General features: G+C 38.4%; 2 protein-coding genes across 7 annotated transcripts in view; one reads left to right on the top strand and one right to left on the bottom strand.

Moving 5' to 3' along the window:
- The window catches only part of LOC119541935 (activating transcription factor 7 interacting protein), a 129,968-nt gene extending 119,786 nt beyond the window's left edge, over positions 1-10,182 (top strand). For all 5 annotated transcript variants that reach the window (XM_037846315.1, XM_037846312.1, XM_037846313.1 and 2 more), the window contains exon 15: positions 5,557-10,182. In XM_037846315.1, the coding sequence (XP_037702243.1) occupies positions 5,557-5,976 (420 nt within the window). In that variant the 3' untranslated portion in view covers positions 5,977-10,182. The remainder of the gene's footprint in view (positions 1-5,556) is intronic.
- PLBD1 (phospholipase B domain containing 1) overlaps positions 9,930-21,944 on the bottom strand; it is a 74,726-nt gene continuing 62,711 nt past the window's right edge. Inside the window, exons 7-12 of one of the 2 annotated variants that reach the window (XR_005218384.1) lie at positions 16,594-16,794; positions 16,346-16,486; positions 13,723-13,908; positions 13,158-13,429; positions 12,938-13,044; positions 11,133-11,149 (exon numbers count right to left, since the gene is read on the bottom strand). Coding sequence is in view for 1 of the 2 variants with exons in the window: in XM_037846319.1 (XP_037702247.1) it covers positions 10,979-11,149; positions 12,938-13,044; positions 13,723-13,908; positions 16,346-16,486; positions 16,594-16,794 (806 nt within the window). In the remaining variant the exon portion in view is untranslated. Of the gene's footprint in view, positions 11,150-12,937; positions 13,045-13,157; positions 13,430-13,722; positions 13,909-16,345; positions 16,487-16,593; positions 16,795-21,944 lie in introns of both variants that reach the window. The other variant, XM_037846319.1, reaches the window with a different exon arrangement.

The following is a 21,944-nucleotide window of genomic DNA, read 5'->3' as shown; positions in this document are numbered from 1 at the left end:
TAATTGTGAATAAGGTCAGAACAAATTAGCAGGAAGAAGTGTGAACTGTAAGACAACTGAATTAGTTCCAATTACGTTATGCAGTGTGAGCAGTTTTGCAAATATTTGTTGAGTACTTCATTTGGCATAACAACACTGTATTATGCCCATTGAGGAATACAGAGATAAACATGACAAGGAATATCCTCAGGCAGCTCACCTTTTATCAGCAAAAGACGGAACATATGCACAAATAATTTGCTTGAACTAAAATGACCAATTTGTTAAATAAGTAATTAATGTGTAAATTGTGATTAGGAAGAATTTGAGGCTTCTAATATTTATTAGGTATTTAATAACTATTGTGTGCCTTCTCTGTGTAGAGACCTTGAAAATAATGTGTTCTCTTAAGGAGCTTCAATATTCTCCTTGTATTCTCACATGGATTACTTAAATTTTCCTTTCCAGAGCTACATGGCTTTAGATGTCAAATTAGAAAAGTTCAAATTAATGAAATTTAATTGTATTACTTAAATAAAATCTGCTAAACTTATTTTTAAAATATATGGCACAAAACTTTTATTTATACCATCCTTTTGCGAATGTGGTGACCAATCAAAGCTTTTTAAGCAGGACCCCGTGTGTATAGTCTTAGAATATTCTAACTGTACGTCTCTCGGGCAAAACATTCTTTCTTTTTAAATTTTATTTTGTGATTTTTTAAAACTTTTTTATGGGAATTTTCAAACATAATGAAAGTTGAGAGAATAGTATAATGATCTCTCCATACCCATCAACAACTTCAACAATTATCAGCACATGGCTAATCTTATTTCATCTATGTTGGAACTCATTTAACCCCACCACCCACGCACACTTGATTATTTTGAAGCAAATCCCTGATACATTATTTTCAGTAAAGCTTCAGTAAAAACCTCCATTGTAATGACAAAACAACCACTAAAACCCCTCAGTTGACTTAACTAGCTTCAGATACAAGCAGATTCAGAATTCTAGAGTTTTCAGAATAAGAATGGATATTACAGACCATCTAAGCTGTTTTTAAACTCATGTGCCCCTTCAATCAGTCAAAGTTCATGACTCCAGCCATCTTCTCTCACATCTTTCTGGCTCATGTTTGATATTATTTACTTAGGTGATTAAGTTTTTTTTAGAGGGGAAAAAAAGATTTTTTGAGAGAGGAAATACAGGAAAATAGTATTTAATCATTTCTACTTCTTTAGCTTTCAGTGAGTTACCTAATAAATTTTATTTCTTGTTTTCTCTAACTTTATTTTTTTGGCTTCTTAACTGTGATGAATTGTACCTTTTTACAGATGTGTATGAATATTTTCTAGTAGATACATGAGTTTCAGCAGTTGATTTGCATTCTGTGAAATTATTGAGCATGTCCTTTTTAAGTTCTTACTATGTGCAAGTCACTTGTACTAAGGTTTGAGAAGCATGGATTTTAAAAAGATACTATTAGACCTTCACAGAATTCACTATTCATGCAAATTCTGAACTTAATGAAATGCATATTAAAATATATTTTTTTAATATGCAATAGAGAGCAATTAAGGAAGGGGGAACAATAATCCAAGAAGAACAGATAAGCTATTTAACGTTCTGATGGATATAGTAGGAACAAGTTCACAGAAATGTTGCTATATTAGGTAACTTTCTTGAGGTAAAGTAGGAACAGGTTGGAAGTTAAGCAGTTATCTTAGGTTAGTTGTCTTTTTCTTACTCCCTTGTTATGGTCTCTTTGAAATGTTCTTTTATTGTATGTTTTTTGTTTTTTGTTTTTTTAATTTTTTTTTCATACAGTTGATTTAAAAAAGAAAAACAAGGAAAAAAATATGTAGTGCCCCCTTGAGGAGCCTGTGGAGAATGCAAGGGTATTGGCCTATCCCACCTCGATGGTTGCTAACATGACCACAGACATAGGGGACTGGTGGTTTGATGGGTTGAGCCCTCTACCATAGGTTTTACCCTCGGGAAGACGGTTGCTACAAAGGAGACGCTAGGCCTCCCTATAATTGTGCCTAAGAGCCTCCTCCCGAATGCCTCTTTGTTACTCAGATGTGGCCCTCTCTCTCTAGCTAAGCCAACTTGAAAGGTGAAATCACTGCCCTCCCCTCTACGTGGGATCAGACACCCAGGGGAGTGAATCTCCCTGGCAACATGGAATATGACTCCCGGAGAGGAATGTAGACCTGGCATCATGGGACGGAGAACATCTTCTTGACCAAAAGGGGGATGTGAAAGGAAATGAAATAAGCTTCAGTAGCAGAGAGATTCCAAAAGGAGCCGAGAGGTCACTCTGGTGGGCACTCTTACGCACACTTTAGACAACCCTTTTTAGGTTCTAAAGAATTGGGGTAGCTGGTGGTGGATACCTGAAACTATCAAACTACAACCCAGAACCCATGAATCTCGAAGACAATTGTATAAAAATGTAGCTTATGAGGGGTGACAATGGGATTGGGAAAGCCATAAGGACCACACTCCACTTTGTCTAGTTTATGGATGGATGAGTAGAAAAATAGGAGAAGGAAACAGACAAAGGTACCCAGTGTTCTTTTTTACTTCAATTGCTCTTTTTCACTTTAATTATTATTCTTGTTATTTTTGTGTGTGTGCTAATGAAGGTGTCAGGGATTGATTTAGGTGATGAATGTACAACTATGTAATGGTACTGTGAACAATCGAATGTACGATTTGTTTTGTGTGACTGCGTGGTATGTGAATATATCTCAATAAAATGAAGATTAAAAAAAATAATAAAATGAATTTCAGTTGAAGGAATCTTATTTGTTGTATGACTTCCAATATAAAATCAGTGAGCAGTGATATGTTTCACTTGAAAAAAAAAGTTGCTCATATGCCTACTTCCTGGCTCTTTTATCTTTCTTGAATAAATTGCTATCAATGTAGCTTTAAAACCCAGATATGATGATGATGGTTTTGATGTTGTTGTTGATGTTGCTGCAATGTTAGACAAATCAGTATGGCTTCCTTAGTTCAGCATTTATGTATTTTCGTCATCTGGTTTCTACTTACCCTTCCAGTTTTTCACTGTTCTTCACATACCCTAAGAAAGTCAACACTTGTTTTTGCCCACAAATTCCCTCAGTTTCCTGTCCCCATACCATTGCTCATGCTTTACCCATTGGCTGAAAGGTACACAACCACCATTTCTTCCTTTCCAACTCCTATCTTTGAAGGTCTAATTTAAATTTCACCTCTTTCATGCAGACTGGCACAGAGCCAAGAACATAGTAATAAAGCATTCAGTGTTAATTGTGTTTATTTACAAGAACATGGTAGTACCTTTGTATGTCAGAACAGTCTAAGAATAAAAGTATAGTTGCATTCTCACCATTTCATATGATAGTCTGCCACATGGTAGTTTTAAAATGTTATGTAACTGCCCTCCCCCCTACGTGGGATCAGACACCCAGAGGAGTGAATCTCCCTGGCAACGTGGAATATGACTCCCGGGGAGGAATGTAGACCTGGCATCGTGGGACGGAGAACATCTTCTTGACCAAAATCTGTTCTAGTTTGCTAATGCTGCAGAATGCAAAACACCAAAGATAGATAGGCTTCTATAAAATGGGGGTTTATTTCGTTACGCAGTTACAGTCTTAAGGCCACAAAGCGTCCAAGGTAACACCTCAGCAATCAGGTACCTTCACCGGAGGATGACCAATGGTGTCCGGAAAACCTCTGTTAGCTAGGAAGGCAGCTGGCGTCTGCTCCAAAGCTCCGGCCTCAAAACGGCTTTCTCCCAGGACTTTCCTCTCCAGCAAGCTTGCTCCTCCTCAAAACGCCACTCACAGCTGCACTCCCTGATTTCCCTCTCTCTGAGTCCGCTCATTTATATGGCTCCACTGAAAGGAAATGAAATAAGCTTCAGTGGCAGAGAGATTCCAGAAGGAGCCGAGGTCACTCTGGTGGGCACTCTTACGCACAATTTAGACAACCCTTTTTAGGTTCTAAAGAATTGGGGTAGCTGGTGGTGGATACCTGAAACTATCAAACTGCAACCCAGAACCCATGAATCTTGAAGAGAAGTGTATAAAAATGTAGCTTATGAGGGGTGACAATGGGATTGGGAAAGCCATAAGGACCACACTCCACTTTTTCTAGTTTATGGATGGATGAGTAGAAAAATAGGGGAAGGAAACAAACAAACCGACAAAGGTACCCAGTGTTCTTTTTTACTTCAATTGCTGTTTTTCACTTTAATTATTATTATTGTTATTTTTGTGTGTGTGCTAATGAAGGTGTCAGGGATTGATTTAGGTGATGAATGTACAACTATGTAATGGTACTGTGAACAATTGAATGTACTTTTTGTTTTGTATGACTGCGTGGTATGTGCATATATCTCAATAAAATGAAGATTAAAAAAAGTTATGTAACTAAAATAATATAAATGTTACATTACTAAAATAAGAATCTGTAGCACAGATAGAGAATTAAATCATGAGTTATTTTGTTAGAAGTAGAAGTCTACTTCCGTGTGTGTTGAGGGCTTTTACTTCCCAAGAAAAACTCAGTTTTTTAGTTTACAAAGTATATAGTAATCTCAGCACCATTGTGTGGAGCATGATTGGTCACAAATCACCAAGTAGAAATTGGTATGGTCAGAAGGTATTTCTTTGCCAGAATTCTTTTTTTTTTTTTTTCTTTTTTTTTAAATTCAGTTTTGTTCTGATATATTCACATACCATGCAGTCATATAGAGTGTACATTCAGTTGTTCACAGTACCATTATGTAGTTGTGCATTCATCACCAAAATTAATTTTTGAACATTTTCGTTACCACACACACAAAAGGAATAAGAATAAAAATTAAAGTGAAGAAAAAACAAAGTAAAAAAGAACACTGGGTGCCTTTTTTGTTTGTTTGTTTTTGCCCCCATTTTTCTACTCATCCATCCAAACACTGGACGAAGGGGAGTTTCGTCCATATGGCTTTCCCAATCACATTGTCACCCCTCATAAGCTACATTTTTATACAATTGTCTTCAAGATTCAAGGGTTCTGGGTTGTAGTTTGATAGTTTCAGGTATTTACTGCTAGCTATTCGAATTCATTAGAACCTAAAAAGGGTTGCCTATATGGTGCTTAAGAGTGCCCACCAGAGTGACCTCTCAGCTCCTTTTGAAATTTCTCTGCCACTGAAGCTTATTCACATCCCCCTTTTGGTCAAGAAGATGTTCTCCATCCCACGATGCCAGGTCCAGATTCCTCACTGGGAGTCATATTCCACGTTGCCAGGGAGATTCACTCCCCTGGGTGTCATATCCCACGTAGGGAGCGGGCAGTGATTTCACTTGCCAAGTTGGCTTAGCTAGAGAGAGGGGGCCACGTCTGAGCAACAAAGGAGCATTCAGGAGGAGACTGTTACTTGCCAGAATTCTTGATCTCTGAGGGGTTTTGTTTCTTTTTAGTTTGTTTTTGTTTTTTTGTTTTGTTTTGTTTTTTTGTTTTTTGCTCCTAGTATTCTGAAACATTTCTTTCCCTGATGATTATAAATTAACATGACACTTCTTTTGTTAGGAGCCCCCACGCCCTGTGCACCCAGGACCTTTACCAGAAGCCCCACAACCACCGCGTCTGCCTCCAGAAGCTGCCAGCACGTCTCTGCCTCAAAAGCCACACTTGAAATTAGCACGAGTTCAGAGTCAAAATGGCATTGTACTGTCATGGAGCGTCCTGGAGGTGGATCGAAGCTGTGCCACTGTTGATAGCTATCATCTCTATGCTTACCATGAGGAACCCAGTGCCACTGTGCCCTCACAGTGGAAAAAGATTGGAGAAGTAAAGGCACTTCCCTTGCCCATGGCGTGTACTCTCACCCAGTTTGTATCTGGCAGCAAATACTACTTTGCAGTACGAGCCAAGGATATTTATGGACGCTTTGGACCTTTCTGTGATCCTCAGTCAACAGATGTAATCTCTTCTTCCCAGAGCAGTTAAACCTTGGAGCCTTTATCTTTGTTCCTCTCTAAGAAGTTCCACTTTGTGGTCATGTTTTTAATTTTGTGCATGATACCCATTGTAAAATCCACATTCTGCAAGATTTCTTGGACAGATGTGTGTACACACTACATTTGTTTATAACCAAAAGTAAAATAAAGTCGGCCCACAAAGCAAGAATCTATTTTCCTGGACAATTCAAGCTTCAGGGTTTTGAAATGTAAATATGCACCTTGCTTTATTTTGAGGCTGGGGAAAAATGTGGGTATTTGTGTTTTTTCTCTATTTATATGTTTATTGCAGTGGAATATCCCATTTTCATTCTCAAATTTACTTCTCTTCCCATATGAAGAAAGTAGAACAAAGTATCTGAGGTATATAACTGGCATGATTCTGCTTCTAAGGAATCTGTAGGATCATAATTGAATGATTTTAACTGAATCTTAACAAAACCCAAAGAAATAAAAAGCAAAATAATTAAATAATTATTTAAAATAGCTTAAAAGGAGGTTAATTTGAACACAGCAAAGGATCTGTCTTTCTTTTCTTTTGTCTCCCCTCCTGGGCTGTTGATGGATAAAAAGATCTATGACAGCCCGTCGCTTCCTAATCTGGTCTTTTTTGTTTATTTTGTGCCTTAAAGAGTAACTGCAAAAACAAACATGGCCATATGTCCATTGTTGTTTACTCTTCCCTTTCAATCTTTCACTTTGATACCTCCCTCATCTCCACCAAATATATAACACGCTCCCAACCCCCTGAAGTAATTTTTAAGGCAAGGCTTTTGTATATACTCATCTGTGGCAACACTACATTTAATTCCAGAAATTTGACTTATTTTCTTCTCCGTTTTCTTCTCTATCCTTGTAGTTGATTTTATTTTTGGTAACTTTAAATTGTCTCTGTTTAAAGTGGACCAAGAGAAAAACAGGTTGTGTTAAAAATTTCTTTCAAATATGTTTTAGTATCCATATTGCACACTGTGTTAAGAGATTATAAAAGCAGATCTCATTTACTTTGTCACCAAAACTTGATAGTCTTTCAAAGAAAGTAACTGGTAAAATCATAAAATACAGTGAGCTTAAATATCGAGAGCTCCATTTCCTCTTTATTCCTATATCATTCTTCCAGTTTTAACCTTTCAACATTGGTTTGATGTGCCAAATTGAGTATGATTTTTACCCTCTGTTTGTTTTGGAGAGAATTTAAAGTATATCCGTTGGGGTCATTTGATATAACAATTAGATATAAACTCCTATGTATCTCTGTTCCTTGTCAAAGTTGATACAATTCAGCTTAAGTCATGGATTTTCAATATGGGTGCCAGTTGTATTGGTGTCAGCTAGATGTATGAGTATAGGTAATTTAGGACAGGAAGGCTGAGATAAGTTTGGGAATAAGGTGTGGTTGGGGTGTCTTTAAAGGAATTAATGGGGTTTGGGAAATAACTTCAGTTTATCTCTCCCTTATCATATTTGAATTCATATTCCTACCTTTTCAAAATTAATAATCATTTGTCCAGGAATTATAAGAGGGCACTATCCTTTCATTCCTATTAATGCTGTTTTGTTTGCAACTTTGAGGGTTTGGAATAGGAATTATTCTAGTTCTTGTAATAAAATTTTCTTTAGAGAAGTTCTCTTTCACCAGTTAGTGTACTGTCATCTTAGGTTAGAAGTTTGATCAATGCTGAAAGGAGCCTACTGATTGCCAAGATGTTAATGCTTCAAAACCTTCCTTTCACTTACAAGAAATGAGACCACAATGAGAAGTCAGGTTTTTGTGAATCAAATTTGCCAACCGTGTATATGGTACTCATTCTAGGAATAATTTTAATGACAGTGGTGAAGTTGTTGCCAATGTCATGACATTGAAAATTTCAAAAGGGAGAAACTGGTGATCTTCTAGTTGTATAAGAACACCTGTCTATATCTGCATGTATATACATTGTTACCTGCATTGGTTGTATTGTTGATTTTGTGTTCAAGGTGATTCCTGTCCACAGAATAGAAAGCCTGTGTTCAAAATTGTTCTTTATCGGCCTTGTTTTATGTCATATGACAGCCATTTGCTTATGTAGCCTAGAAAAGTTTCCCTTGTTGAATGTTTTTATTTACATTAATTAATCCTTTAAAAAATAAAAAGCTTTCACAGCATTAATAGGTGAAGGCCCAGTAGAATGAAAATACTTCATTATTTTTGCCAATACTGTGTTTTCTGTCAAAGGAAAAAGAAATAAATTCTCCAATAGTAATCCTGAAAATAGATTTACTACAGAATAAAACTTTTTATTCCAGATGGTGGAAGGGAAGGTACAAAGAGAAAATGACAAAGCTTTGAGGAAAGAGTAGTATATTGTAAGATGATCTCAAATTAGCTTGCCATGGGATTTGTAGCTATGTTGAATGTACTGAAAGGTGTGCTAGGCTAGAATTCTAGGCAGTTATTTTGGGCAGATTTTAATATTGATAAGTGCTGGCTTTTCTTTAGCTTGTTTCTTTTGGGGGGAGAGAATGGAGGACACAACTAGAAATAGCTCCTTAGACTTGTAAGTAGCAGTTCACACTCCATGGTACCCTTTTCATTTTATGGTACCTTTTCCCAAAGTATTACAAATAAGCTCAATTATCCCATTTTGGGAATGAAAGTTTACTACATTTTTAGCGTGACAATACTTGTGTAAGTATTGCCCTGTTGGAAATCTGAAATACGGGATTTATAGGTAATGGTGATGTTTGTTACTCTCTACTTTGCACTTTGTCAGAGTAATTTTCACCCTGTTTTAAGTGTGACTACGCCTCTTTTTAAAAATTGTGTTCTTGCCACTAAATTTATAAACTACATATAATGACAACATCTGTTGTTAACTTTATGAGGTAACTATATACCTTTATTTCTCTGGACTCAATTTTTACAATATGCAGTATACCGTGTACCATTTAACACAGTAGAAGTTTAATAGGAGAGTAGTGTAGAGTAGAGCTTTCTTCCTTGAAAAGTGAATCTTTATTTGGATACCATTTGCCTCATAGAGAGGTGTAACCCACACCCTCCCTATCCCCATTTCCAAATAATACATTGAAATAAATGACCTAAAGCAAGGAGCTTAGAATCTTAAGGTGCATCTGTCAGCAGAACTCCTCAGGCAGGCTGATTGCACCACATGATAATCTTAGTATATTGGATAAGTGTTAACTTGGTTTTTGTTGTTTGCTCTTTTGCTTTAACTATTCTCCAAATTATCATTTATGCAACAAGGTTAGTGTTAATATTGCATGATATGCATTCATCTTGTTCCATGAGTTTTCCAGTACTGTACATGATCAACAAAATAATGCCTGTGGTATCCTCATCTCTCACCTTTATACACTGTGATTACAGTAGAGTTCTTCAGAGACCTTCCAAGTGTTCTCCCCGACTGTCCTTCTTGAGCTATTTTACTATCCTTTGATTATTTTGTTATTAACTTTACCAGTGACCCATCATTGGCCTAGTTTTATTCTAATTTCCAGAAAACCATGTCCCAGTACTAGATTATTGCAAAAATGACTGCCTTCCTTACTATTTTGTGGACAATGCCTTTAAAAATATTGTTTTGGGACAAATCAGAGCAATTCTCATGAAGCATTTTGTTAGTGTGGCAGTTATACCTGCTTACTGAAACTCATTCATCTCCTTCAGCCAGCCAATTGGGAAGAAGAGGACAATACAAACCCATTTTATCTTCTCATCTTCAAATTATTTTTTATCATGTTTAAGTAAGTTTTTCTTTGTTTCTTCTTTGTAGAGTCAGCTAAGTACCCATCATTTATATTTAAATGCTGTCTTTTTGTTTTTATGTTTTTCTTGTAAATAAGGTTACTGGGCAATCAACCACCTTTTGGGGATCCAGGCTTTAGTATTTTATCAGTCATTTCAAAATTAAATATAAAAATAAATCCTTGCTAGGAAACTTGCATCCAGATTTTTCTTTATTGCAGCTCAAAGTGTAAATAATGAGACAATGTAAGACCTTCCTAATTCTAATATAAACTGGACCATAGCAAGTTGCCCTATTTCTACTGGGTATTGAAGGGTTTTTGTTTTTTGTTTTTTTCTTTTTTAAACGTACAGTAGAGTAATGTCTGTATAAGTGTTAATTGTAGTGGGGTTTTGTCCAGCAAGCCTGAAATTTATACTTTGAAATAAACTACTGGGTTTCTAACATTCTGTGTATTGTGATTCATTGTGATTGTTCTCAGCCCTTGCGTTTCTTTTGAAAATTTCTCATCTTAAGAATCACCCATTACACTACACAGTATGACTTATATAACCTCCTTGGTAATTCCCTGGAACTCAAATCTTAATACAGTTCTCCAGCTTTGAAAGAAAAGTTGCTATGCAGAGTTGCTGCCAGATTGGATATGAAAACAGCATTGGGGCTTGCTATATTATGTGCCTAGGCTACACCACAAAAAGACTGAACTGAAGCATGTTAATGACCAGAACAAGTCGAATTTCTTTTAGAGGTTCCTTTGGAAATGCAGTTCCACCATCCTCTAGGGTTTGTCATTAAGCATATCCTGGCAGGAGAAAAGGAAGGAGCATGGAGCGGCCCGGGTTTTTAAGGACCAGACCTCGATATGCCATTTACTACATCTCAGATTCCATTGGCCTGAACTCAATCACATGGCACAACTACTTAAGAGAACCTGGGACATGAGTTCTAGCTGTGCAGCCAGGCAGAAATGTTGCGGATAGATTTTGGTGAACAATGGAGAAGTTTCTGCCATAACCTCTTGTACATAAGTGTGTATGCTGAAGCCTGATATTGTAATCATAAATAATATTCCTTCTACAGTGCACCACCCTTTAGTGACTATGTTAATAACGGTGGAAAATGAAAGGGACAAATTATGAATTTAATTTTATTAAGATTAACTCTGAAAGGAAAAACATAGCTAAGATAATGCCTTTGGTATGTTATTTGTAGCCTTCTATTCCCTCAACTCCCTTATTCATTTTATGTCAAAATTGGTTTCATGGTGATAAAATCAAAGTTGTAGGTCTCTGGCATACCCCGATGGAGAGTTTTGTTGAAACGGTTCCAGTGAAAAACAGGAAGGCCCCCTTGTACTGTGGGACCACTGATGGCATAGGCTGTGTACTGTGATGCTAGATAGATATCTGCCACCTAGAAAGAGAGAAGAAGGGGACATTTTAGAAAACCATCTGGAAATGCAGCTCCACCATCCCCTAGGGTTTGTCATTAAGCATATTCTGCCAGGGGAAAAGGAAGGAGCATAGTGGGGAACAGGCTTTTACGGACCAGACTCTTCTTCCAAAGTCACAACATTAGCCCCTTTTTACACCAAATTTCCTTGCAACTTTCCACATATCTTTACATAGCTTTATATATCTTCAGGATCCATTTGACCTTCAAATGTGAGTTGACTAGTAGAAGTGTGTTAACAGCTGAAGTGTGAGATCTGGAGTCAGCTTACCAATGTTCAGGATTCTAGCTCCAAAACTTATTTTAAAATTACTTAACCCATCTGTGACTCAGTTTTCTCATTTATAAAATGGGGATTAATGAGAGCAAATTCTTAGATTTAAGTAGAAGTATCCCAGTTTCAAAAATGAAGTCCATGGTTCTCAAAAGTGCATAAACACTGCACAGTAGCAGATTTAACCTTGGAGGGTAAAGAACATCTCTTATAACTTCTGATTTTCCCCACTATTCAAAAGGGCTTTAAAAAGAGAAGTTGCATTTTTTAAGCATATCCTTCAACAAAACCCTTTGGATGAAAAAGTACTAGGCTCCTGTCTGCAGAAGAAAGCAAACACCTCAATGAAATCTGGCAGGTAGGAACTTGTCTTGTGTTTTCCCAGGCAAGGTAGTGAAGGTAATTCTCTTTGTGTATTCCGGCATGGATATATAGCACTTTTCTTATACTTTCCTGGATATTTGCAAATACCATTAAAAACAAATAAATACAAAAACATTCAGTGGGGCTTTCTGTATACTATTACTATTTTCTCTACATCCACTTTTTTTTTCTTTTCTTTTCTTTTTTTTTTTACATTGCACAACATGCTGAGAGTCATTTAAGACTGAAGCTTTGCCATCATCATATAGTTAAAAGGTTGAGCTGGAACTGTAGACTACTCTAAAGGATCTCATGCTTAGGCATTAGACTGATAAAAAATAACATGTAGATGGGGTCTGCATTCTTATTCATAGTTTTCTGAGTTAAAGATAGAACAGTTAGGTCCTGACTGGTTTGTTCCAGAACTTAGGACTGGTAAAAATCAAATGAAAAGACAAACGCCCCCAGCCCAAAGTGCAAAAGAATATGGTAGAGCAATTCTTTCTACCAACAAAGTAGCTAACTCATACCCTTGGATACCCTTAATCCAGTAGTGTGCAGGTAAATATTTAACAACCAGCAATCTGAAAGGGGAAAAAATGGCCCTGATTTGTCGTGTTTGCTGATTCCCTGGTGTAAATACTCCCACTATAGTGATTTCAAACTGTCAACATATCAATGGCTTTAACAATTGATTCTTGGAAGCCTGTATGAGCCGGCCTTTAGCACACCACTGCAAACCTATGTATCATCTATAGTATGAGACACATGGCAGCTAACATGGTGAAAACCCTTTAGTGCCTAAGGCATTTGGCTCTTCAGCTAAATTCATGTTTCAAGTGAAATCACATTGCTGTCAATAATAGGTTCCTTGGACTCTGGGCCAGTCTGAGGAAGAAGAAGCATTACAAGGCTGTATGACTTACTATTAAGTGGCACAGCAGAGTTAGACAAAGGAACCTACAACCAAACTCTCTGAAAAAGCTGATTCCTGAAGTGAGTTATGGTTAGACACATTACTGTGCTTTTTGCCACCAAAACCTCTGCAGCTTTGCCTTTGAATAGGCCCAAGTGCTGGTGGAAATTAAATTAAAAACTCAGTAGCATGTTACCTTCGTGTCATAGCAACCTCCAGGGACTGGGTGCTCTGAGTCCAGGTCCTCACGACAGCAGATGGTATTGCAGGGATCCTTCTTACTATAAGGATCCTCCTTATAATCTACAAAACAGACAGTGAGGGGGAAAAGAGCGAGTATTGGTTGTTCTGAGATACACTCATCCACAGGAAGCTTTTTGGACCTATTAAAGCCTAGATAATCAGACTATACTCACAGATCTCATCCCAGGCTGCTCCCAGATAGAGAAGTGTCCCCTGGCTTGTACTGGAAAGTGACATGCTAGTCCCCAGCCCCAGGCCCCACCTGCCTCCAAGAACTTCATTCAGGGAAGAGTGGATGGAAAAGATGATAGATGATAAATCCATGAATCAGCATGTGAGAATTTTTCCAACAAAAACAAATTTGACTTGGACATAGTTCATCAAAAAGAAAGGTATTTAGGAATGATTTTTGTCTTAGTAGCTGCTTTTGTCTTTGAAAGGCAACCTGTTTGGGAAAAAAAAAAGTACTCTACATGGGTTATTACTTCTGTGTTTTACATACATCTTTTTTGATTTAAAAATGTGTAAAATCTTCTTCCTTGTCATTTGATAAAGGAGGACAAAATTCTATTTGTTGAGTATAAAATATGTAGAGTATTAATTGAATGCTAAATACTTAATTCAATAACTTCTTTATAATTCCTTCTAGTACAGAGATGATAAACTTAACATGGATTATTTATCCATTGGGAAGAAAAGGAGTTTTGAAGAATGATTCTTGAGAAATGTGCTACGTACTGTTGTATCGCATGATATATTTCATGGACTCCATATCAGTCACTTTCCCTTGGTCCCGCCGGAAGATTTTGGCTCGTGGAGCCAGATCGTAAGAGTAGTCCAAACCCAGCTTCTGAACTAACATTGGATAGCCACTCCAGTTGTAGATTTTTTCATGGTAAGGAATGTTGTAGGAAGGCCAGTATCCTGATTTGGAATGGAAGGGAAGAAAGGGTGGGGATGACAGGAAGGGTGACAAGAAAAGAAGACAGAATAAGACAAGTAAGTTATTAATGGCAGTTTATTTTGAAACTTGGCACAGGTGTGATTACAAAATGATAATGTAGAGAAAATAAAGCTTTGAATGTGAATACTGGCAGCCAAATTGATTTTTTTGAATTTCCAGAATTAGCTTACTCTGCTCAGGAAGGAAAGCAGCAGAATTCTTTGGTTTTCACCCAAAACTCTTAAAGCCATCTATATAGCAGGAAATAACTTTATTCTGTAGAGTAAGATGAAGGATAAAACAAAGTGTTCTTGGGGAGGTCATCTAATTGGATTTGGTTATTGGCATGCCAAAAGATGGCTTCATAATATGGCCACAAAAAGGGAAGATGCCAGATGATGCTAATCATGGGATAGTGAAAGAACACAGCACTGGGAATCAGAAAACCCGATTTCTAGGTACAGGGCTATTAAACTAGGTCTTAGGCAGTTATCTCATTACCCACCCACCCCCCACTTTAAAATTTTTTTTTTTTTGTGGCAGGGAGGGGTAAGGGGAGTCCATAATATGAGGGAATTGGAGATGATGTTTAAGGTCCCTGCAAGCTTTTAAATCCTTTGACTCATAAAGGCTTCATTCAAAGTTTCATAGTGTGCCAAGGACACATAGCCCATAAGTCACCAATCAGCCAACATGTAACACAGCTCTAGTAAAAGCATTTCAGGAATATCCCAGATTTCAGTGGCCTGTAGGTTATTGCCTATAGGACAGTCAGTCAACAGAAGGACATCTCCACTGTTCTGGGAATGATTTTCCCATATTCTTCTCATGGCTCTTGTCTGCTTTTCTCCATTTTTACCTATGCCAGGGTGAGATTATTGAAACAAAGCAAATGACATGACATTTAACCTTGCTAATCTCAGGACAGAGCCAGCACTGGGAAAAGTTCAGGTAAGGATGACTTTGAAATCACTAGCTAAAATCCAGATTTGTTGCTAGAATATATCTAGGTTATATTGGTTTGAAACCTGGTTCTTCTACTACTAGGTGTGTAACCTTGAACAAATTACTTAACCTCTCTGTGCTTCAGTTTCTTCACCTATAAAATATGAACCATGATAGTATATTACTTTATAAGGGTTATTGTGAGCACTAAGTGAGTTCAAACAGATGGAGTACCTAGAATAGTACCTAATGTTTGGTAAACATTATAATAGCATATTAACTGTTATAATCATTATATTTCTCTTTATGAGAACAGTTTAAGTGAATAATAAAAAAAATGCCTCCTTTATTCTCATTTTTATAAAGCTTCATACTTTACAAAAGCATTTAAAACAGAATATTTTGCATAATCTCACAACAACCTGATGAAGCATAACTATTACCGTCCTTCTTTACAAAGGAAGAAACAGGTTTAGAGGGGTTAAATGCCTTCCTTGGCTCACAAAACTTACTAACACTGAACTGAGGCCTTCTGACAAACTGTTGGGGCCAGATGTATTTAAGAATTCATGGTTTTTTAGATTTTAGGACAGCAATACTGTACATATATTATATATGACAGTATACTCCCTGAGGGAGCAACTCATAATCAAAGATTGCTGTAGCCTAATATATAAATCATCACTCCAAGAAGCAATAAAGACTATAAATATCGTTTCAGTCAAATGAGGTCAGATCAGGTCAGATCTTGCTACCAAATGAACTAGGATGACAAAACAACCAACCAACCAACTTTTGGGTTCAGAGTTTTACAAAACCTCTAAAAAATGCAAACAAGTGATTATGGATCTATACCATTACTATGATGCTTTACAGACAAAGAAAGTGAGAGAGGTTGGTGAATTTGCCCTAAACTTTGGGAAGCAGAGATTCAGACTCAAGCAGTATGGCTCCAGGACCTGGACTTCAAATGTCTTGTGCTGTGTTCTTGCCCTCCAGAGCTGCCTCCTGGCCCCTGCGACTGACAACGGTCTCACCTCTTTGGTCTCACTGCTGGGCCTGAAACACCAGACCTTAATACTGTTCTTAGCATCTGGGTTCTGATGGCTGCTTTTAGTGCCTCACTTCTCTACTAGACTGAGCATTCGTCCAGGGCAGGGTTTGTGTCTTACCTCCTTGCTTTTCCTGGATAAATTGAATTGAGGGCTTTATCCAGAATCCCAAAGAGAGGAGGTGATATTAGAGCTGTGAAAATACATAAGCTCATCCATACCTGACTCATGTCCCAGTCTGCACATCGTCACATATTCAAGGTAGAGTTTTTGCAAGTTGTGCTAAACCTGTTAAGCTTTCCCAGTGTAAGTGGCAATGGCATCACCATCCTCTCTTCCCCACTGCACACTTGCCCACCATATATACACACACCCCACACATACTCATCACATTTCCAGACTTCTAGAATGAAGAAAATACCTTTCCGTAGAATATCAGTTTGCTCAGAATATTCTATATAGGTAGGAATTTGCTCCACAATGTAGAGAGTGCCACTGCCCAGACCGCAGTTCAGCTTTACCTTCTTCAGGTCCAGGACCATGTACTGATTGTTATAGGTGCCTGAAATATTGGGAGATGTGAAGTCAGGACTTGGGTATGGCTTTACTGGTCAAGCCCAGATCTAAACTTGGGCACATACCTAAAAGTTACTCCATAGGGCTACTTACCAGAGTTGAATTTCGAAAAAATTTCTGCCCACATGCTGCCACTATTTGCCATCATATTGGCTACACGGACTCTTTGCCAGGCCAGGAGGGCCTGGGGTGTCACCATCTTTAGGAGAGTTTTATTAAACACACTGTTTGTGGTCTGCAACACCACCAAACCACTGCTAAGAATGTAAAAGTCATCCAGAGACTCCAAAAACCCTACAGGAAAGAAACACATAGATAAGCATATGTATGCATGGAATACTGAACCATCATTATTAGTACAGAACTTTTTGTACCCAACATATTTGCTAAATATGTAGCAATTATTGTATGATTGATCTGCAATAGCTTCTCCCAGCTTTGACTCATCTCTCTGGCAGTTACCCAACTGTTGCTAGTAGAGGAGCCAGTGGACTTCCACTGGATTCTCCACTGGACATTTATTATTTTATGATTGGGATGACAAAAATATATCAAACCAGAAGTTTTCCAAGTTTCCAAAATGATTAATAGGAATAAATCCCCACTAGCTAGGATTTCACAGGAGAACTTTTAATTAGGAAGGAATATTAGCAGGGTTCAGTGTTGGCTAGTAACAGTTTGGAAGGCTTCTTTGCTTTCTACTTTTCTGTATTTTTACAAATCTTATATGATGAGTCCACATGATTTTGACAAATGGAAAGACATCTACATTTAATAAAAGTGGATGTTGTTTTTACACTAGGACCATCAACTCTGGGTTGGTGCTTTTTACAGATGTCGGAGACAGCACAGGAAAATCAGTGAAGCCACAAATCTTTTCTGAAGGCCTGGTTTGTGGTTAGCCCTGAGCTAAGTGTGGTGGTGAAAGAGGAATATCAGACACAGCTGTCACAGTCAGAGAAGATACTGTCGTCAATACCTAACAGTATTGATCATCACGAAAGAATTTCAGAAAAGGGCCCAGTCAGAAGGTTAGAAAAGACCAGAATGATTAGCTCCTCTGGTGCTTCCCAAACCTCCAGCATTTTGATAACCACTTTACCATTTTTGTTATATCTGAGTACTCTCTGTACTACTGCTTAATTAATATATTTTTTAAATTGGCTCCTTTTTCAAACTTAAAATACTTATCCTTGTCATATACAATAATGTCCAGGAAACCATGGGTTTAATGTTTTTGGTTTAAAAAATGCATTAAAACAAATGCATTTCTACTAAAGTGCAAAAATACTTGTTCATGTACCATCTAAAATCACCTCCCCAGCATTATGCATGCCCCACACTTAGCAACACTAATATAGCCAATGCTGCAATGATTGGGAAGAGGTAATGGCATCTATCCAAGATCATACGGACAGCTCCAGGCAGATCTGAGCCTAGAATGCAGTGCCTCAAGTCTAGTCCAGGCTTAATGAAGGCAAGAAGAGGAAAACTTCATGAAGGAAGTGGATCTGGAACTGGGCCTTCAAACTTGTGCAACAGATGACCAGGGAGAGAGGAGTGAGCATTATGGATGGGAACAATAATATGAACAGAGGTATACTGCATGAATGGCTGTGGCATGGGAGAATGAAGTTGGGGGAGTTGGGAGCAAGGAAATATTGAAAATACAGTTGGATAGTCACTCATTCATTCACTCAATAAACATGCTATTGTGCATCTACTCTAGGCCTGGTATGGGATAAGTAGGAGGGGTCAAATAAAGGAGTCACATGGAAACTAAAGATAAGACTTCAGAGCATGGATTGGGAGAAGGCTGGAATTTTGTTCCCTGCACTGCTACTAACTAACCTGATCGTTCTTATTGTGCCTTAATGTTCCTTATTTACTGATTCCTCTGATAACATAAGAATAAGGTATTCCTAATTTCTGAGTAGGGGAATTTTCATGCTGAAAGCAGTGGCCAGCTAATTTTTAATGAGCCTCCACAAGGCTGCCATTACACTACACAGAGGTTTGTGTGACCCAGAAAAAGCTATACATTCCAGGCAGGTGAATGGATGGCACCCTCGAATGAAATTTTAATGGGTAACCCTCTGGGCAGACACAGCTTAGACACAGGGGCCACAATTTGGCAAGCAGAGTACAGATGGATTTCAATGACCATTCATTCACCTCTTGGCTGGTGCCCTTAGGCAGTGCTCAAACTGTACAACCTTACTTGGCAGCTGTCCTAGTTTGCTAATGCTGCAGAATGCAAAACACCAGAGATGGATAGGCTTTTATAAAAAGGGGGTTTATTTGGCTATACAGTTACAGTCTTAAGGCCATGAAGTGTCCAAGTAACACATCGGTAATCAGGTACCTTCACTGGAGGATGGCAAATGGCGTCCGGAAAACGTCTGTTAGCTGGGAAGGCACGTGGCTGGCGTCTGCTCCAAAGTTCTGGTTTCAAAATGGCTTCTCCCAGGACATTCCTCTCTAGCAAGCTTGCTCCTCTTCAAATAACATCACTCACAGCTGCACTCCCTTCAGTCTCTTTGAGTCAGCATGTTTATATGGCTCCCCTGATCAAGGCCCACCCTGAATGGGTGGGGCCACACCTCCATGGGAGTATCCCACCAGAGTCACCTCCCACAGCTGGGTGGGGCACATCTCCATGCAAACAACCTAATCCAAACACTCCAACCTAATCCCCACTATTCTGTCTGCCCCACAAGATTGCACCAAAGAATATGGCTTTTTCTGGGGGACATAATACATTCAAACCGGCACAGCAGCCTTAAGGAAGCTCTCTGGTAGAAAACCCCCAGAGGGTGGAATGTTGCATTTCTGGCATAAATTGCCAAGTAGCTTCTTACTGTAGCAACCTCTACGGACACCAGGGGGCAGGTGTTCTTTGATATGTGAGTAACACTAACATATTAGGAGTAATCCTTCATTCATAAGCAAAACCGTGTGTTATAGAGCCTGGAAGATGGAAAAATGTAGGCCACTCTGAGTTTTGGAACAAAAAGGATGAATTGGATTGCAAAAACTGTAGTCAAGGAGGCTGATTCTGTAAGTTTAGTTTATGATCACAAGGAAAAGGTCTAAAGAAAGGACAAAGTCCCAGTAACAATGCATTTTAAGAGAGGCAGTGTTTTTGACTATATAAAATTATATTCTTGCTCTCATCTGTCATTACCAGCTTTGAAAGGAGAAAGTGAAACACACTAGTGTTTTATGAAAGCCAGCCTGCAGATAACATTTCATAGAAAACATCTTAATGAATTTAAGAAATTCTGAATACTATGAAATAAAAGGGAACTCTCTTGGTTAATCAATCATATTTTAAGACTTTAAAAAAAAAAAAAAAAAAAACTTGAATCACATGCATTAAAAAAACTGTGACCACTATCCTCTGATGCCATTTAGATCATCATTTATGGCATCTAAAACCCAGAAAAGTTTACCCTTATTATCCTATCAAGTACATTTATAATGTGCCCATTTGCACATTGCATGCATTAGCTGCTCCAAAGCCCGGAGGATGCAGACCAAACACACTCCTTTCTATAAGTATGGAATCAGTATTGACCATGGACATAACACATAATTCAGGATCAGCAGCATGGATCATGATAGTAAAAATAGCTGGGGTGCATTTCTTCACCCTTGTCTCTATCCCTATTCTTTGCAATATGACTTTGCAGGCTCCTCCCATCAACATACATTGTCTATTTCCCTACCTCTTAAAGCTGAGCTAGATTTGTAACTTGCTTCAGCTATCAGAATGTGCCAGTTCTGAGTCTAGGCCTCAAGAGATCTTACATGCTCTGCTCACCTTCTTGTAACCCTTTCGCTGCTTTATAAACAAGCCCAGTGCAGCCTGGTCTCTAGGATGAGAGACCAGCCGGTAAGGGCCCAGTCGTCTCAGTCAAGGAGAGCCTATAGCTGGCCAAGCCCCAAACATGCAAGATCAGCAGAGCTGTCAGTCCAGCCCCCAGTCAACCATGGATGCATGGGTGGGCCCAGCTGAATAGTCTGTTTTAGAAAGAACCACTTACCTAACCTGTGGATTCAAAGGCAATAATAATCACATATTGTCTTAAACCACAAAGATTTGGGGGTTATTTTTTGCACAGCAATCACTAACGGATACAATACTAGTAATCCATGTATACAATATATTTTGCTTTGAAATATCTTGCTGCCATTTGATTGTAACACAAATGGATGTTACACTTGGAGAATTCTCTTTCCTTTTTCTTTTGTTAAACAAAGTAACACATTTGTATCATACTCAATCTTTCCGCTCAGCTTCTTTCCCACTGCTCAGGAGGGACAGCTTCACTTCTCAGACTTGTGGAGAGCACCAGCCTGCACTGTGCTATCTATTCTCTTTAAGCCAGTCACATAGCCAGTCGACAAATGTGTACTGAACACCCACTATATGGCAGGCACTGTGCAACGGTTCTCAACCAAGAACCTTTATCAAAATTCCCTCAGGAGCTTTTTCAGTAAGGACAAGCCCAGGCCACCCTCCCTTGCCCCCTCTGCATCTCCCTCAGAACCACTGCTTTAAGGTTGATGTTTGCAGTGGGGAAATCTACTTCCTCACTATAAGAAAGGTGAGCCCGTGGACACCCTGTTATCCCAGGACACAAAATCCTGCAGCCCCTTGCTCTGCCTACTCCACAATGGACATGGCCTTCCTCCCTCCCAGAATGGCATTTATTCACTTCCCTTCCGGCCAAGATCCTAACTGGCATCAAACAATCAATCTTGACTTCTCCTTCCAGTGATTATTCTTCAAACAAGTTAGTATTTTTTGAGCCCACTTCTGCCTAATCCTGCAGTAGGAATCTGGTTGACAGAAGTTTCATGCCACTCATGTATTCATGTATCCGAATACCATGCAGTGATCCACATGAAGGAATTAATACATCTCTTAAAGGTTGAAATTTGTTTTTTCACTAATAAATTATATTATTTCATTTAGAGTATATTTATTTGATAACTTTTTTCCTTCCATCTACCCCACAGCATGTGAGCTTCATGAGGATAGGGATGTTTTCAGTCTGTTCACTGGTGTTTCTCCAACACCAAGAAAACGGTTTGACACATAGCAGGTGCTCAATAAGTAATTGTTGAAACTAAGGGGAGAAAGAGAAAACAGCAACTAGCATTTACGTGTACCTACTGTGTACTCTGATTTAGACACCTTGCTTTAAAAGGATAGATGCTATCACTTAATCTTCACAAAAAGAGCTAATAAGTAGTATAGTCTGGAATCAAATCTAAGACTGACTCTCAACACATGACTTTTCCACTACACCACATGCCTCACAACTGTGAGAGGAACAGATACCGAGTCACCCAAATGGCAACACCACCTACTCAACACACCCAATGGAGCAAATAGTTTAGAAGCAATTAAGGAGAGAGTGAGTCATGGGGAG

This window comes from Choloepus didactylus, chromosome 8 (genome assembly GCF_015220235.1).
Source record: "Choloepus didactylus isolate mChoDid1 chromosome 8, mChoDid1.pri, whole genome shotgun sequence".
NCBI classification, from domain to species: domain Eukaryota; kingdom Metazoa; phylum Chordata; class Mammalia; order Pilosa; family Megalonychidae; genus Choloepus; species Choloepus didactylus.
The sequence above is the reverse complement of the archived record's forward strand: the minus strand, read 5'-3'. Positions and strand labels throughout refer to the sequence as shown.